Source organism: Schistocerca serialis, chromosome 1, assembly GCF_023864345.2.
Source record: "Schistocerca serialis cubense isolate TAMUIC-IGC-003099 chromosome 1, iqSchSeri2.2, whole genome shotgun sequence".
Lineage (NCBI taxonomy): Eukaryota > Metazoa > Arthropoda > Insecta > Orthoptera > Acrididae > Schistocerca > Schistocerca serialis.
This window is the reverse complement of record NC_064638.1, coordinates 240,203,844-240,223,460: the sequence shown is the minus strand read 5'-3', so window position 1 is coordinate 240,223,460 and position 19,617 is coordinate 240,203,844. Positions and strand designations below refer to the sequence as shown.

Below are 19,617 nucleotides of genomic sequence, written 5' to 3'. Positions count from 1 at the left end.
CTCTCGGACATGTCCAAAAGAACAGACACCATATCCATATAAGTAAATAATGATTCGTTCTCGAGATATCTAAGTTTTGGTACTTAGAACCACTGTACATTCGTAGGGTGTAAGATACAAACTAAAATCCATCGAATTCTATCGAACACGGCGATTAGTGTGGCATCTTTTTCTCTGATTGTGACGTAGGAAGCGTTTTTGCTTTCTATTGGTTGAGCTTAACGTGGCACGTTCCCGAGATATCGCAGAACTTATTTTGTGTTCCACGTGACGAAATGGCTCCTCGACGTGAACTAGCAGGAATTTGACGTTACGAAACTCGTAGAGGATCGCATCAGAGTTAGGTAACTCGCTTCGTGTGCCGACGGCTTCAGTCTGACGCGCGGTGTTACACTGTGCTCCACAGGTGGACGAGGCGTCGGTGACGACAGCGAGCTTCAAGTCGCTGTACCGCGGGGGCGAGCTGGTGGTGGCGGGGCGGCTGTTCGACGACGGCCGGAGCCCCGGCGCGGTGGGCCCCTGGTACCGGGTGGACAGCAGCTCCGGCAACGCCAGCGTCGCCGGGGCGTCGGTGGCGGCCGCGCCGTCCGCGGAGCGCCTCTGGGCCTACCTCAGGGTGCGCCAGCTGCTGGACCAAAATGCCGCCAGCCCCGACCAGGCCGTCCGAGAAGAGGCCAAGCGGATCGCTCTCCAGGTAGGCACGCGCCACTCTGTAATCACGCTAGCGGCGGTGGTGTATGTGAAATAATGGACATTTAGGGTAAGCTCAGGAACACACGTTTGAACATTTTTGTGTGTGTGTGAAATCTTATGGGACTTAACTCCTAAGGTCATCAGTCCCTAAGCTTACACACTACCTAACCTAAATTATCCTAAGGACAAACCTCCTCCGGGACCAGCCGCACAGCCCATGACTGCAGCGCCCTAAACCGCTCGGCTGATCCTGCGCGGCTATGCACAGGATGCTTGTGAAACTAGAAATACGCTGAAGCTGACAAAACTCATGTGATTTCACCTAATACAGCGTCGGACCTCCTTTTGCCCAGTGTAGCGCGGTAAATTGACGTGGCACGGACTCAACAAGTTGCTCGAAGTCCCCTGAGAAATATTGAGCCGTGCTGCCTCTATAGTCAATTGCGAAAGCGTTGCCGGTGTAGGATTTGGTGCACCAACTGGCCACGCGATTATGTCCCATAAATGTTCGATCAGACACATTTCGGGCAATCTAGGTGGCCAAACCATTCATTCGAATTGTCAAGAACGTTCTACAAACCAATCACGAATAGTTGCAATCTGGTGACATGGGGCATTGTCATCCATAAAAATTTCGTCGTTGTTTCGGAATAGTCAATGTGCAAGACAATTCCATGTAAACACAGCCCACACCTTTAAGGACCCTCCACCACAAAGGGTTGTTGACAACTTGCTTCGATTGCTTCGTGGGAATTGCGCCACACTCGAACTCTACCATCAGTTTTCACCAACTGAAATCGGATGTTGTCTGTCCGGGCCACAGTTCGTCTGTTGTCCAGGGTCACGATCTCGGTTGAGACGCTGCTGGCGATGTCGTGCTGTAACCAAAGTTACTCTCGTCGGTTGTCAGCTGCCGCAACCAATTAATGTCTGATTTCACCGAAGTTTTTTAAACGGATACGTTCGTCGTACGTTCCATGTTGATTTCCGCCGTTATTTCACGCAGTGTTCCTTGTCCGATAACACTGACAACCCTACGCAAACGCCGCTGCTCTCAGTCATTAAGTGAAATGGTTCAAATGGCTCTGAGCACTATGAGACTTAACATCTGAGGTCATCAGTCCCCTAGAACTTGGAACTAATTAAACCTAACTAACCTAAGAACATCACACACATCGATGCCCGAGCAGGATTCGAACCTGCGACCGTAGCGGTCGCGCGGTTCCAGACTGTAGCGCCTAGAACCGCTCGGTCACTCCGGCCGGCCAATGTCGGGCTTCGTAACATGTAAACAGTTCTCTGTGATATGTACAATGGCCTCCAGAGTTCATTCCTATAGTTCATGTTTACTATTTTTACCATGACTGCCAGGTTATAGAAAGGATGATCACTGCGAAGGACGCGAAGATGCTTCGTACTCGTCTGAGGCTGTTATCATCACCGGACAGAGTTCGAAAGGGATCGCATTTGACAGCCTAGTCGAATGACACCAAAAATAAAAACAATCCAGGTATACATATTGTGAACTTTGTTTTTTTTTGTTCTAATAAAACCCCATGTCATTCCAAGTATCTGTGTCAATTTTTACCTCTCTATCTACATTATTCCGTGATTTATTAAGTTTTCAAATTTGTACTGACTTTTTGATCACCCGGTATAAACATTTGCACTTCATATAACGAGAAAACGTAGTATCTTCTATTACAATATCAATGAATCACAGCTGCAATCGGTCAACTTGTGTAAATGCCTGGGTTTAATAACTTGTACGGATGTAAAATGGAACGATTACGTGCGGCCCTTCATAGATAAAGGTGGCAGACATTTGTTCATTGGCAGAATCCTAGGGAATCGCGACCAGTCTATAAAGGAGACTGGATTCACAACATTCGTGTGAACACTCCTATAAGCGGCAGTCAAGTGAAAAACGTGACAGATGGGAATAAAGTAAGTAAACTGTTTATTATTTCAAAAGTAACTGTTGATATATTTATCCCGCTATGACACAGGATGATCAATGCCTTCATGGAAAAATGTTTTCAGTTGCCTACGAAAAAATTATTGTGCTCAGGCGTGCGTCTCCTCGTCCAAAGCAAATAGACGGTCATCAATGTCTCTGTTCAGCCCGCTAAAAATGTGGAAACCGCATGGGGGGAGAGCGGGACTGTATGGAAGATGCGTAAAAACTACCCAGCGAAACATCTGCAACGCAACCGAAACAACTTTGGCAACATGTGGGCCCGCTCATGCATTGGTGCAATCGTGGTTCCGTAGGCAATCGCAAACATTTTTCAGTAAAGGTGTCGACCGTTATGTCTCACAGTGGGATAAATAAATTAACGGTTAAGGCGATTACTTTTAAAACAATAAATAGTTTACTTAAATTTTTTCCATATGCCTCATTTTCATTTGACTGCCCCTTACAGAATAGGGCCCGATTGTTTTGGAATTGTACCAAATAAGACTAATAGAAGGTACTGAACGTTTACAAAATAGGAAAGCGCGAACCGACGCAGGTTTTATTTCACTCATGGGGAGTGTCAGGGAGATACTGAATCAGCGAAAAAAGCACATGCTTGAAGACAGACATAAACAACCCTGTGAAAGCTTACTTAGAATGTGTTAGGAACCAACTTCAAACAGTTAATCTAGAAATATACTAAAAGCTTCTACGTATAATCCTCAAAGGGATCGCGAAGACAAGATTAGAGTAATTATAGTGAGCACTGAGGCGTTTAATCAGTCATTGTGCCAGTGCTCCGTATGTTAATGGAACGGGATAAAGCCATACACTCTGTCAAGCATTTCGCGTGATCTGAGGACTACAGCCTTTCTAATAGCCGTTACTTTGTACGTGACAACATTCTTGCCATCACAGGTTGTCGTCCCCGGCAGTTGGCCCTGGAAGTGGCGGTTTCCCCGGAAAGGAATCATTCACGTAGGCCCTTACACCCTTGACACGGTGTCATGTAAAAGCCCAGTGCCTGTACGATATCGGAGATGGAATGTGTTGTCCGTCAACCATTGAGCGTGATCCATTGACCCTGGCGACAGGAGTACACTTCCTTATTTCGCAACCATCTATCGTTTGCTTGTATTGTACGAATAAAAAATTGTCCCACTGTCGTACATCTTTATTAGCTCCTAAGCTTTAAGTAGTATAATGTGCCGCACATTGGAGGAGAGAGAGAGAGAGAGAGAGAGAGAGAGAGAGAGAGAGAGAGAGAGAGAGAGGAAACCCAGTGGATGAGATTTACATACGCGTGGATGCAGAGAGGAGTAAATATCATCTGATGTGTCGCTCACGTCGACGCAGGGAAAACAGCGATCAAAGTTTATAAATGATTATTGTTCAAGGAAATAAAAGTCTGCTTCGACGACAATAACAAAAGAAAAAGGTTCAAATGGCTCTGAGCACTATGCGACTTAACTTCTAAGGTCATCAGTTCCCTAGAACTTAGAACTACTTAAACCTAACTAACCTAAGGACACCATACACATCCATGCCCGAGGCAGGATTCGAACCTGCGACCGTAGCGGTGGCGCGGTTCCAGACTGTAGCACCTAGAACCTCTCGGCCACTCCGGCCGGCCGACAATAACAAAATCACAATTACAACGCCTCACATGTATGAAGACTTGACCTTATGGTGATTCCAGAGTCTGACAAAGTAACACAATTGGGATCTTCATATATAATGACACCTGCATGGAAAATATTCTACGTCCGATGAAGCTGTCCTGAAAAACACAAGGCTAGGAACAGAAAAGTCTATCCTGTATACAGGGTGTCCCAGCTATCTTGTCCACCCAAAATATCTCTGGAACAATAACAGCTATTGGAAAACGACTTTCACCGGTATCAATGTAGGGCTGGGGCCCATGAATGTACATATTTGGAAACATTCTAAAACGAAAGCATATGTGTTTTTAACACAAAATAATGTTTTTTTTAAATGGACCTCCTGTATTTTTTCTTCAGAAATCCATAGCATGACAAAGCACATACACAATGGCGTTGATTGCATCGCAATATTCCCATTACATCCCGAGATATTGAGACGCGAAGTTGACGCTTGAAACACCCGACATGCGCTGCTAGCGTACGTCCTGAGGCTCAGGCGTGAACCCCATGCTGCCCGTAATCACACTTCCATACTTATCAAGAGGTCCGAAACAAATAATACGGTCCGCTGCCATCCTGCATTAACGTCGTACATTCCAGCAGGTATTTATCCCATAGGCTAGGGGTGATGCGGTTCTGTAACATATCTGTGTACCGCAACGTTAGTCACAAAGTTAACTTCGCTTATCGTTAATCCGTTACTAAAAAGGTAATGCCGTTCAACGTTAAAACTTTACTTTACTGTACATCTAGCGCAAGTGACAGTTAATCATTCACTCGTAATAGTAAAACTCATGTTGATGGTTTTAGTGAAACGAGCAAGTGGACTAAAAGTTTTACCGTTGTTTAGGTAAAAATGTTTTGATTTGGGAAGCTCAGGTAGGACATAGAAGATGAATGTAAACATGTTTAACCAATTAGTTTTATTATCACATAATTATCAATGTTATGTTTATCTAATGCGTTAAATGACAAATTGTTGCAAACAAATGTTTCTTAACATCACTGGGTAAAATGGCCCTTTGTAGAAACTTCCACTGTGATACCAGCACTACATACTAAACATAGCGTTCACATCTCATGCTCAAAGTGATGCCCATTGGCCTGCATTCATAGGGTCACTCTGCGGATGAAGGATGCCCTACTTCGTGCTACTGTTTCCTCTTTGATGGCTGTACAAGCATCAATAATGCGTTGCTTCATGTCCTCTGGTGTTGTTGGTTCATGTTGGTAAACAGCATCCTTCACTGCTCCCCAAAGAAAATAATCCAGCGGTGTAAGGTCCGGAGATCGGGCAGGCCACCTAACTGGGCCACCTACCAGGGAACTTACGGTTCAGAAGTCGTCGTGCTCGTAAGGCGTTATGTGCAGGGCATCCGTCATGCTGATACCACATGACCATTCTCCGGTTCAGAGGTACGGTGTCCAAGAGAACAGGAAGATTGTGCCGTATAAATCTGGAGTATTGTCTGCCATTTTGGATGCCATTTATGAAGAAAGGTCCGATAATGGTATTTCCTATAATCTCACACCAAACATTAACTTTCCACGGACGTTGATGCTCTACCTGACGGAGCCATTTCGGTTTGTCTGCGGACCAATAATGCATATTCCTCATATTGACAATTCCTTTGTTGGAGAATGATGCCTCGTCGGTAAAGAGAACATCTGCAAAAAAATTTGGATTAGTCAGAAGTTTTTGCTGAGCCCACCGACAAAATGTTACCCTATTGCGGAAGTCATTTCCATGAAGATCCTGGTGTAAATGAACATGGTAAGGATGAAATTTATGACGTTTAAGAATACGCTGTGCACTTGATTTCGACACACCAACTTCACGTTCAATTTGACGTGTGCTGATTTGAGGATTCACAGCTATGGTAGCGAGCACAGCAACTTCAGCACGTTCATCTGTGCGTGTTCTAGGACGATGTCGAGGTCTTGGATTTAAGCTTCCCGTTTCACGTAGACGAGATGTGAGACGACCAAACATCTGGCGCGAAGGCGATGGTTTGTCAGGGAATCGTCTTCTGTACAGTCGTTCTGCCTGAACTGCATTTCGTCCACCTACAACAGGGTACAGTACAGGTATGTAGAGTAGGGTAGAAAACAGACATATTAACTTAATAATGTTCGCCAACAGTACTATCAACAAACAAGCAATCTCATAACGTATTTCCCGTCAACGTACATTCTCCATAGATCAGCAGCATTTCTACCATATCTTCATGTGTGTACATTATACTGTACAGTATAAGTTCCACAACACAACGTTTATTCACAATGTGTACTACCTCCGTGCCGTCACTAGATTACTCTGATGCACGACTACACTGGCAACCGGTGTACTGCACGCCAAAGCAACAACAAATGGGATGCTCGGATGGTGGTGGAGTACAGAAGTTTGCATGGGTCGCAAATCATAAACAAGGCGAAGTGGTAACTGTGGCAGTAGTGGGAAGTACGTTGGATGCTTGACTAGATAGAGCCAGGCCCTGTGCGACGGGCACAATGGGTCATATAACGCATTAGGTAAACCTTATTTTGGGTGTGCAGGATAAATAAGACAACCTGAAGGGTGTACACCGATCGGTACTGGTTCATACTGTGTACGTAGATACGCAAAACGTGCAAGAGGGAAACCATTACGTGCTTATGAGAGTTGATGGCAGCAGACTGTATTATTCGTTTCGGACCTCTTGATAAGTATGGAGGTGTGATTACGCATGTCAATCACATCGCGATTACGGGCAGCATGGGGTTCACGCCTGAGCCTCAGGACGTGCGCTAGCAGCGCTTGTCGGGTGTTTCAAGCGTCAACTTCGCGTCTCAATATCTCTGGATGTAATGGGAATACTGCGATACAATCAACGCCATTGTGTATGTGCTTTGTCATGCGATGGATTGCTGAAGAAAAAATATAGGAGGTCCATTTAAAAAAACATAAGTTTGTGTTAAAAAACACTTACGCTTTCGTTGTAGAATGTTTCCAAATATGTACATTCATGAGCCCCAGCCCTACATTGATACCGGTGAAAGTCGTTTTCCAATAGCTGTTATTGTTCCAGAGATATTTTGGGCGGACAAGATAGCTGGGACACCCTGTTAGTCCGATTGCAATCGGAATGAATGCTGAATACAGCGGCGTCGGTTCCTTCGATGGATTCGAAAGCGTCCTAAGAAGATGGAATGAACAGCACCCGCCCGGTGGCTTGGAGAGGCCCTCGAAACCGGAAGACCTTTATAGCGGCTGGCGATGGAATACTGGTGGCACCATTTTCTGGTCACGTGTGTGGAGGACGCTAATAGGTCCCTCAGAAGTAGCGGTTTCTGTTAGCGCTGGTACAACCGCCAGGTGTCCGTTCGTTACTTCTTAGGCGAGTCCGAGAGGCTGAAGCGGGCAGGGGAAATGTAGGCTGCACGTATGCCCGATGTGCCCGAAGGGTTGCCTACCGCTCTTTCGAAGATCGCCAGTGTAGCAACTTCCATATCGCCAATGAAGTATGGCCTCGTCGCAGTCTGAAGGACTGCTTTTATCGTAATCCTACTGTGTTCACGGCAATGAGTCTGGAGACACACTAAATCTCAGCGACTACCGGAGAACGTTCAAACCTAGTCCACTTTCCGACTTGCGATGTTATTTACGTTTTTAAGTACACAGTTGTTTCTTGCTTTCACGGTTTACCTTTCAAACATTACAGTCTATTCCGAAATCCATAAAGACCACCAAAAACACAAAGACTTGCGCCATACAGACATGTGTAGGAAGTCAGCAAGTGCTGACGGAAATCTGAAAATGCAGCCATTAACCAGCTCAGATCTTGGCAATTCCCATAAATGGCTATTTTATTCTATTCGCAAAAGCGTATCAATTTAAGGGACGTATCTAACAAGTATAAGAGAGAAATGATGGGTGGCCATGGTAGCTAGCTCAACAGCGAGCAGACACTCTTGTGATGCTGTGCTTTTCTTCCAGTACTCTTTCGTGACGGAAGTGACGTCGCTGGTGGTTGTCAAGCCCAATGAAACGTCCATATCCGACCTGGAATCGCCACCTCTCTCCCCAGGCGCAGCATATACGCCGGGCGTGTTCCAAGGTAAGTACCAGCAGTGTGAGTTTCTACAGCTACGCATCGCTTTCAACAGATAATCGCCACGCTGTCCCTTTAACGTTAACAAACACACAGAACTATCACATTAGAATCGAACTTTCCAAATCCCAACTTTGATTTTTTAAAGAAGTGATTGTATCAATTTTGCTTCTGCATCACAATACAACTTACAAGAATGCTTGTTTTGGGTGTAAACGTTAATTCAACTTAAGTGATGCTTGAAGCTGACTTAACACGATAAAAAACTACTATTTCCTTTCCTTTGCTTTATTGTTTTCTTATTTAATTATTTAACCCTGCAGTCTATATACACTGAAACGCCATCGAAACTGGTATAGTGATGAGTATTCAAATACAGAAATAAGTTAAAAGGCAGAATACGGCGCTGCGGTCGGCAACACCTATATAAGACAAGTTTCTGGCGAAGTTGTAAGATCGGTTGCTGTTGTTTCAGTGACAGGTTATCAAGATTTAAGGCGGCGTACGAGTGACGGGACAAAGCACCTCCAAGGTAGCGACGAGGTGAGGGTTTTCCCGTACGACCATTTCACGAGTGTACCGCTAATATCAGGAAGCAACTCTCTGACATCGCTGCGGCCAGAAGAAGATTCTGCAAGAACGGGACCATCGACTACTGAGGAGAATCGTTCAACGTGACAGAAGTGCGATCCTTCCATATATTGCTGCAGATTTCAATGCTGGGCCATCAACAAGTGTGAGCGTGCGAAAAATTCAACGGAACATCATCAATACGGGCTTTAGGAGCCGAAGGCCCACTCGTGTACCATTAATTACTGAACGACACAAAGCCTTACGCCTTGCCTGGGCGCGCTAACACCAACATTGGACGGTTGGTGACTGGAAACATGTTGCCGGGTCGGACGAGTCTCGTGTCGAATTGCATCGAGGGGATGTACGGGTATGGAGACAACCTCATGAATTCATGGATCCTGCATGTCAGCAGGGGACTGTTCAAGCTGGTGGAAGCTTTGTGACTGTGTGGGGCGTGTGCAGCTGGAGTGATTTTGGGATCCCTGACGCGTCTAGATACGACTCTGACAGGTGATGCACGTAAGCATCCTGTCTGATGTCCTGCACCCATTCATGTCCATTGTGCATTCCGACAGAATGGGGGAACTGCAGCAGGACAATGTGACACTCCACACATCCAGAATTGCTACAGAGTGACTTCAGGAACACTCTTCTGCGTTTGAACACTACTGTTGGCTACCAAACTCTCCATACGTGAACATAATTGAGCATATCAGGGATGCCTTGCAGCGTGCTGTTTAGAAAAGATCTCCACCCCCTCGTACTCGTACGGATTTCAGGACTGCCCTGCAGGATTCATGGTGTCAATTCCTTCGAGTACTACTTCAGACATTAGCCTAGTCCATGCCACGTTGTGCTGCGGCACTTCTGCGTGATCACGGGGGCCCTACACGATATTAGCCAGGTACCTGTACCAGTTTCTTTGGCTCTTCAGTATACGTAGAACATATTGTAAGATAGATCTAATACAACATAGAGAAATTACAGTTTACATTCTTTCAAGATAAGCACAATAATGAAGATAAATTCCGGTATGTGGCCTTACACTATGAGCGCTAGCAGCAATGGACATGAGAATGGCAGAAGAAGGTGAGAGGCAGGAACGTGATAATATACAATTACATCTACATCTACATCTACATCCATACTCCGCAAGCCACCTGACGGTGTGTGGCGGAGGGTACCTTGAGTACCTTTATCGTTTCTCCCTTCTATTCCAGTCTCGTATTGTTCGTGGAAAGAAGGATTGTCGGTATGCCTCTGTGTGGGCTCTAATCTCTCTGATTTTATCCTCATGGTCTCTTCGCGAGATATACGTAGGAGGGAGCAATATACTGCTTGACTCTTCGGTGAAGGTATGTTCTCGAAACTTTGACAAAAGCCCGTACCGAGCTACTGAGCGTCTCTCCTTCAGAGTCTTCCACTGGAGTTTATCTATCATCTCCGTAACGCTTTCGCGATTACTAAATGATCCTGTAACGAAGCGCGCTGCTCTCCGTTGGATCTTCTCTATATCTTCTATCAACCCTATCTGGTACGGATCCCACACTGCTGAGCAGTATTCAAGCAGTGGGCGAACAAGCGTACTGTAACCTACTTCCTTTGTTTTCGGATTGCATTTCCTTAGGATTCTTCCAATGAATCTCAGTCTTGCATCTGCTTTACCGACGATCAACTTTATATGATCATTCCATTTTAAATCACTCCTAATGCGTACTCCCAGATAATTTATGGTATTAACTGCTTCCAGTTGCTGACCTGCTATTTTGTAGCTAAATGGTAAAGGATCTATCTTTCTGTGTATTCGCAGCACATTACACTTGTCTACATTGAGATTCAATTGCCATTCCCTGCACCATGCGTCAATTCGCTGCAGATCCTCCTGCATTTCAGTACAATTTTCCATTGTTACAACCTCTCGATACACCACAGCATCATCTGCAAAAAGCCTCAGTGAACTTCCGATGTCATCCACAAGGTAATTTATGTATATTGTGAATAGCAACGGTCCTATGACACTCCCCTGTGGCACACCTGAAATCACTCTTACTTCGGAAGACTTCTCTCCATTGAGAATGACATGCTGCGTCCTGTTATCTAGGAACTCCTCAATCCAATCACACAATTGGTCTGATAGTCCATATGCTCTTACTTTGTTCATTAAACGACTGTGGGGAACTGTATCGAACGCCTTGCGGAAGTCAAGAAACACGGCATCTACCTGTGAACCCGTGTCTATGGCCCTCTGAGTCTCGTGGACGAATAGCGCGAGCTGGGTTTCACATGACCGTCTTTTTCGAAACCCATGCTGATTCCTACAGAGTAGATTTCTAGTCTCCAGAAAAGTCATTATACTCGAACACAATACGTGTTCCAAAATTCTACAACTGATCGACGTTAGAGATATAGGTCTATAGTTCTGCACATCTGCTCGACGTCCCTTCTTGAAAACGGGGATGACCTGTGCCCTTTTCCAATCCTTTGGAACGCTACGCTCTTCTAGAGACCTACGGTACACCGCTGCAAGAATGGGGGCAAGTTCCTTCGCGTACTCTGTGTAAAATTGAACTGGTATCCCATCAGGTCCAGAGGCCTTTCATCTTTTGAGCGATTTTAATTGTTTCTCTATCCCTCTGTCGTCTATTTCGATATCTACCATTTTGTCATCTGTGCGACAATCTAGAGAAGGAACTACAGTGCAATCTTCCTCTGTGAAACAACTTTGGAAAAAGACATTTAGTATTTCGGCCTTTAGTCTGTCATCCTCTGTTTCAGTACCATTTTGGTCACAGAGTGTCTGGACATTTTGTTTTGATCCACCTACCGCTTTGACATAAGACCAACATTTCTTAGGATTTTCTGCCAAGTCAGTACATAGAAATTTACTTTCGAATTCATTGAACGCCTCTCGCATAGCCCTCCTCACACTACATTTCGCTTCGCGTAATTTTTGTTTGTCTGCAAGGCTTTGGCTATGTTTATGTTTGCTGTGAAGTTCCCTTTGCTTCCGCAGCAGTTTTCTAACTCGGTTGTTGTACCACGGTGGCTCTTTTCCATCTCTTACGATCTTGCTTGGCACATACTCATCTAACGCATTATGTACGACGGTTTTGAACTTTGTCCACTGATCCTCAACACTATCTATACTTGAGACAAAAGTTTTGTGTTGAGCCAACAGGTACTCTGAAATCTGCTTTTTGTCACTTTTTCTAAACAGAAAAATCTTCCTACCCTTTTTAATATTCCTATTTACGGCTGAAATCATCGATGCCGTAACCGCTTTATGATCGCTGATTCCCTGTTCTGCGTTAACTTTTTCAAATAGTTCGGGTCTGTTTGTCACTAGAAGGTCTAATATGTTATCGCCACGAGTCGGTTCTCTGTTTAACTGCTCAAGGTAGTTTTCAGATAAAGCACTTAAAAAAAATTTCACTGGATTCTTTGTCCCTGCCACCCGTTATGAACGTCTGAGTCTCCCAGTCTATATCCGGCAAATTAAAATCTCCGCCCAGAACTATAACATGGTGGGGAAATCTACTCGAAATATTTTCCAAATTATCCTTCAGGTGCTCAGCCACAACAGCTGCTGAGCCAGGGGGCCTATAGAGACATCCAATTATCATGTCTGAGCCTGCTTTAACCGTGACCTTCACCCAAATCAACGAAGATAAGGGAACAAAAGCGGTGCGATTTACTGTTAAAAGAAACATAAAAAGCGTAACTGCGAGAAACACTGACTCTGATGTTTGACAAGGGGAAAATTGGCGATACACAGTGGGTTGATTTTTGGGGAAATGTTATGAGGGTGACAAACAAAATGCTTCAGCTTCTTCTTAAAAGCCACTGGCATTAAATGTGTTGGGTTACTTGTTACAGAAGCGGATGGCAGTGACAGATATGTAATTTCAGAATGTTTTTGTTTCATGAAAGGGCGCAGCTAGGATAGTTATGTGAATAAGTGGTCTTTTGTTTAGATAGCAGATATTGAACCTTTGGTAATACCAAAGAACGCTAGCGAGCTAGGAAGGAGACGAAGTAGATACAACGTATGGTATACCTGAATTGTATTCATAGTTGCGAATATGAACAACCATCAGCTGTGTAACGGAATGGCGACGTATGGTAGTAGCGTATCTTGTTCTGCCACAAGCAACCGAACTATGACTGACATAGGCGCATGTTGCAGATGTAGCACACACACACACACACACACACAGTCATGATTAGTTCTAAGCATATACTGTTTTCACTGTTCATGCCGTGCTGGATCACATCACCATAGTGGAGATTCAGCAGAACAAGTGACTAAGCAAGTTTACAATCCACATTCTATTGAAAGGTTTCAGTGCATAGAGGCAAGCGTAAGTATTTTCGGTCCAGGTGAAATGCTCGTCCAAATTTACACAAAGTTCTTAACTGTCTTCTCATGAAGGATTGGAATACCGTCGAGAAGACTAGGAAACAATCGTTAGCGGAATTTTGAACTAATTAATTTCTGATACGATGCTAATGTCACTTATGAATTGTTCTCATTTAAGACCCAGGTTTTGCGATCATTTTACCACTGAAGGCAGATCGTCATTAATGTGGACGATCGAACTCTTCATATTTTCATGTGTGACTCAGAGGTGAGGCTGGAGTTCGTCGCATAGAAGTGATATTTACGAGAGGCTACAACCGACAAGATATCTTTGACACACAAGGAAAACAAAAGTAGGCCCACGTATGATCCTTGTGAAACTCCTGATTCCGGGACGACTGCCCATTTCCACAAACATATACTATTGTCTGTTTTCAATGTAGCTTTCAAACCACTTCAGCACTGTCTGAAAAATTTAGCTCTCGCATTTTTCTGAAAAAATGTGTCAAAGTTGACAGTATTAAATGCTTTGCTGGAGTCTCGTAGAGTCAGTATTGTGGCATCGCGTTTGTCCATGGCATATTTGAAGACATCAGTTGCTTTAATTAATGCGGTGTTTGTGCTAAGATGTTTACGAAACCTGTTATGATATTTGTCACGTAAGTTGAATTTTCTTAAATGATCGATAATTTGCTTCTGAACAATATATTCCAGGTCTTTGGACACAGTATGCTAACTGGTCGGTAATCACAACGGCATTGCGGGTTTTCCTTCTCAGAGATAGGTCGGAATATGCTTCTTTGCCATGGGGTGAGATATGTTCCATTCTCCAGAGAAAAATTAAATATGTCTGTAAAACACATATTAAGCTACCTGCAACATACTTGATCCTGGTTATCCTCATATCGTCATTGCATATCGCTTCAGAACAGGTTCTCATCATCGCTATTCTTATTGCATCTATTGTAACGCGTTTTAGATGGAAAGCGTCGCTCCTAGTTAGTAGTCAGGATATATCTGCAGGCGTTAGTTTTTTGGAACATGGAGGTTGAGTGGTGCAATAAGAAATTCGTTCAGTTCGTCGGCTAAGACCTAAAAGTTTATGATTTCGTCTTTCTAGTACCTAAGTTGTGGAGATTCCTCCACAGAATTGCAGAGGAGCACGCGTGCCTGGTTATGGCATTACGAACGCATTGCTTTACAGTACTTCAAAGCTTTCTCTATTCTTCTTAGTGATCCGGTATTGAATTTTCCTTTAAACCTCTGTGAGCAGCATTTCTATTGATCATCATTCAAGGTAAGTTGTAAAAGTGTTGAGTGCTACTGACAAGTAATTTCAGATCGATTCTGTATTTCTGGATTTCCGGAAGGCTTTTGACACTGTACCACACAAGCGGCTCGTAGTGAAATTGCGCGCTTATGGAATATCGTCTCAGTTACGTGACTGGATTTGTGATTTCCTGTCAGAGAGGTCACAGTTCGTAGTAATTGACGGAAAATCATCGAGTAAAACAGAAGTGATTTCTGGCGTTTCCCAAGGTAGTGTTATAGGACCTTTGCTGTTCCTTATCTATATAAATGATTTTGGAGACAATCTGAGCAGCCATCTTAGGTTGTTTGCAGATGACGCTGTCGCTTATCGACTAATAGTCATCAGAAGATCAAAACAAGCTGCAAAACGATATAGAAAAGATATCTGAATGGTGCGAAAAGTGGCAGTTGACCCTAAATAACGAAAAGTGTGAGGCCATCCACGTGAGGGCTAAAAGGAACTCGTTAAACTTCGGTTACACGATAAATCAGTATAATCTAACAGCCGTAAATTCAACTAAAAACCTAGGTATTATAATAACGAACAACTTAAATTGGAAGTAACACACAGAAGATGTTGAGCCGGCCGTGGTGGCCGAGCGGTTCTAGGCGCTACAGTCTGGAACCGCGCGACCGCATCATTCAAATCGAATGAAGAAAACTGAAAGCAAAAAAGCGCTATTGCTGTAAATACTACTGTTTAATTTCTGTACAAAAATAAAATCTCATTTGAGAAACTAACTTCAGAAACTAATGTAGCTTTGTTTCATTTACATAATATTTTACAACTATATTAAGTGTACAGAATGTCAAGTCAAAACACCCTTCTGGCGTCTAAATTTCCAAATTTTTATTTTGTTGAGCAACCAGTTTCGGCGATGTGTTACATCCTCTTCAGGTCCGCTGACTGATTTGTAGGAAGAGTCCCATCTCTGGTCCAGTGAAAACAGGGGCCAGCATTCAATGACTGGTATCTGTAGATTTTTACTTGATACAGCTATGACTTCAGTGATCATCTACTGTGATAATTGAAGTAATCCCTGTGTCGAGTAGAAATCGACGGATACCATTCACTGAATGCTGGCTCCTATTTTGACTGTGCCAGAGATGGGAGCCTTTCCACAGGTCGGTCAATGGGTCTGAAAATGGCGTAATATACCGCCGAAACTGTTTGCTAAAGAAAATAACAACCCGCAGGTTTAGATGGCTGAAATGTGTTTTGATTAAAAATTCTCTACTGAACCGCCGAGGTCCCGCAACCATCTGTATAAAGATGGAGATACAGAGATATCAACGGTAATTTTGCATTTTCTATATTCTCGTTTTGGTGATGACTCATTAGAGTCAAAACTCGGAAAGTGTAATACACTCCTGGAAATTGAAATAAGAACACCGTGAATTCATTGTCCCAGGAAGGGGAAACTTTATTGACACATGCCTGGGGTCAGATACATCACATGATCACACTGACAGAACCACAGGCACATAGACACAGGCAACAGAGCATGCACAATGTCGGCACTAGTACAGTGTGTATCCACCTTTCGCAGCAATGCAGGCTGCTATTCTCCCATGGAGACGATCGTAGAGATGCTGGATGTAGTCCTGTGGAACGGCTTGCCATGCCATTTCCACCTGGCGCCTCAGTTGGACCAGCGTTCGTACTGGACGTGCAGACCGCTTGAGACGACGCATTATCCAGTCCCAAACATGCTCAATGGGGGACGGATCCGGAGATCTTGCTGGCCAGGGTAGTTGACTTACACCTTCTAGACCACGTTGGGTGGCACGGGATACATGCGGACGTGCATTGTCCTGTTGGAACAGCAAGTTCCCTTGTCGGTCTAGGAATGGTAGAACGATGGGTTCGATGACGGTTTGGATGTACCGTGCACTATTCAGTGTCCCCTCGACGATCACCAGTGGTGTACGGCCAGTGTAGGAGATCGCTCCCCACACCATGATGCCGGGTGTTGGCCCTGTGTGCCTCGGTCGTATGCAGTCCTGATTGTGGCGCTCACCTGCACGGCGCCAAACACGCATACGACCATCATTGGCACCAAGGCAGAAGCGACTCTCATCGTTGAAGACGACACGTCTCCATTCGTCCCTCCATTCACGCCTGTCGCGACACCACTGGAGACGGGCTGCACGATGTTGGGGCGTGAGCGGAAGACGGCCTAACGGTGTGCGGGACCGTAGCCCAGCTTCATGGAGACGGTTGCGAATGGTCCTCGCCGATACCCCAGGAGCAACAGTGTCCCTAATTTGCTGGGAAGTGGCGGTGCGGTCCCCTACGGCACTGCGTAGGATCCTACGGTCTTGGCGTGCATCCGTGCGTCGCTGCGGTCCGGTCCCAGGTCGACGGGCACGTGCACCTTCCGCCGACCACTGGCGACAACATCGATGTACTGTGGAGACCTCACGCCCCACGTGTTGAGCAATTCGGCGGTACGTCCACCCGGCCTCCCGCATGCCCACTATACGCCCTCGCTCAAAGTCCGTCAACTGCATATACGGTTCACGTCCACGCTGTCGCGGCATGCTACCAGTGTTAAAGACTGCGATGGAGCTCCGTATGCCACGGCAAACTGGCTGACACTGACGGCGGCGGTGCACAAATGCTGCGCAGCTAGCGCCATTCGACGGCCAACACCGCGGTTCCTGGTGTGTCCGCTGTGCCGTGCGTGTGATCATTGCTTGTACAGCCCTCTCGCAGTGTCCGGAGCAAGTATGGTGGGTCTGACACACCGGTGTCAATGTGTTCTTTTTTCCATTTCCAGGAGTGTATATTAACCAATGCAATAATACAAGAGCTCATTTCAAATAGATGGCTTGCTCAGGTTTGACAGTGTCAAATTTCATTGTGAGATTTCATTGCGAGACAAGGCTTCATTTTGCAGCGGACGACGGTCGGGTGACACTGTGGGCAGGGCCGTTGAACTTTGACCATTCGTCGGTGCCACTCCACTCGGCGCCGAAGTGGCTGCAAGCAGGTGAGTTCTGTGCAAATGCTCTCAGCATAGTGCTCCTGCAGGCCCATCTCTCTGACTTATATTTACTCAAGTATTATAAGCTCACAGATTAAAGCTTCTCCAGGCCCAGCTCTCTGATTTCTATTTACTCAAATATTAAAAGTTCTGAGGCTCAAGCTTCTGCATGCCCAGCTCTCTGATCTCTATTCAGTCAGACTTCAATTTCATTTCATTAAACGAAATAGCATACATTTTCTGCATAAGTATACACAAGATGTTTCAAAATGATTTATGCAATTGCCAAAAGCTAGTTATTCTATAAGAATGAAGAGAGAAGTTTGGGGCGAATTTAACCTTACGCATCGAAACTAAAATCTTTGCCTTCGCGCCAGTTGTATTTCTCGAATTTTACAGTATGTTTATCCATGGCAAAACGCGCTTGCAGGCTCGCTCGTTTCTTACCAAATGTGGTTCGAGTAGGAACGGCTTTAACGCAAGAACAAAGTGATCAGAAAGTTTCATATTTCAAAAGGTCAGAGCACCACTGCTCTGACACACGCATGTAAGAACATTTCTTATCAATGAGCTCTGTCAACATTGGAATGGAAGTAAAGTTCATACGGTTTTGCTACTTTCGTCAGCACCTTCCCCGTCTGCGAGGTTACAAGACCAGCTTACTTTCATTCTTGTAGTGTCGTCTAATTATTTTTTTATTTATGTTTATTTTTATGTCGATTAGGTGGTCGCTTGAGCAGGAACCTACTACGAATATCTGTGCTGCCGACTAATTTTCATTTGTCACCGACAGAACGAGAGAAACTAAGTATGTTACTCTCTATTGTTCTGGTACACTTGTCAATGATAGTAGGAGAAAAAATATTTTTAAGAAAAACAGAATATGCTACTCCCTCGTGTTCTATTACATTTGTCACCGACGGAAGGAGAAAACCGAAATACATTACTCCCTCTTTTTATGATACATTTGTCATTAGCGAAAGGAGAAAAACAAAATATGTTACTCCCTCTTGCTCTGGTACAATTGTCACCGGCGGAAGGAGAAAAACAATATCTCTTACTTCCTTTTGTTCTTTTGCATTTGTCGCCAACGGAAGGAGAAAAACAAAAAAAATGTCTTTGTTGATCTGGAACATATGCTACAGACGCAACGAGACAAACTGTGTTACTCTCTCTAGTTCTGGTACCTTTGCCACTGACAGAAGCAGATAAACAAAATAAGTTACTACCTCTTGTTCTGGGAGAAATCAGAACAAGTTGATGCAACTCATAAGTGCGCTCCCTTTTTTGTATGATTTCGTTCTATAGGGAAAAATTTGAGGTTTCCTACAGTTTAAGTTCAAGATTTGTAACGCTATCTCCTTCCAGGCTTCTCCGGAAACCTGAAATGAAATGTGCAGGTTAGATTGCCTATTCCGAAAGACTGTAACTTAAAGACTTTATAGAACGAGGGAACACTTTTTATTGTATTACAAAACCCACCGAATCTCACGGTAAGTGAATTCGACGACGCATTGCAAGAGCAGTTCTGGATGCAGTTAATACAGACACACTTGCAAAAGTGGGGTACGGGTTTGGCTATTGTGTTTATGTTTGTCGTGCATTTGGTTCAGGGCAAATTGAACATTTATGAAATGTTAATGAAACCTTTGTTCCTAACTGTACAGAGTATGTATGATGGATGTATCCGTATACTGCTTCTTTTTTTTAACAAAACCTTTGTAGTTCTGTGCGTAAGTTATGATTCACTCCAAGCTTAGGTCTCGATTCATTACACTACTGGCCATTAAAATCGCTACACCACGAAGATGACGTGCTACGGACGCCAAATTTAAACGACAGGAAGAAGATGCTGTGATATGCAAATGATTAGCTTTTCAGAGCATTCACACAAGGTTGGCGCCGGTGGTGACGCCTACAACGTGCTGACATGAGGAAAGTTTCCAACCGATTTCTCATAAACAAACAGCAGTTG

General features: G+C 44.5%; 1 protein-coding gene across 1 annotated transcript in view; it reads left to right on the top strand.

Moving 5' to 3' along the window:
• LOC126466722 (inter-alpha-trypsin inhibitor heavy chain H4-like) overlaps positions 1-19,617 on the top strand; it is a 210,487-nt gene that overhangs the window by 182,923 nt on the left and 7,947 nt on the right. The window contains exons 10-12 of the mRNA XM_050096404.1: positions 407-694; positions 8,294-8,414; positions 17,556-17,648. Coding sequence (XP_049952361.1) covers positions 407-694; positions 8,294-8,414; positions 17,556-17,648 — 502 coding nt within the window. The remainder of the gene's footprint in view (positions 1-406; positions 695-8,293; positions 8,415-17,555; positions 17,649-19,617) is intronic.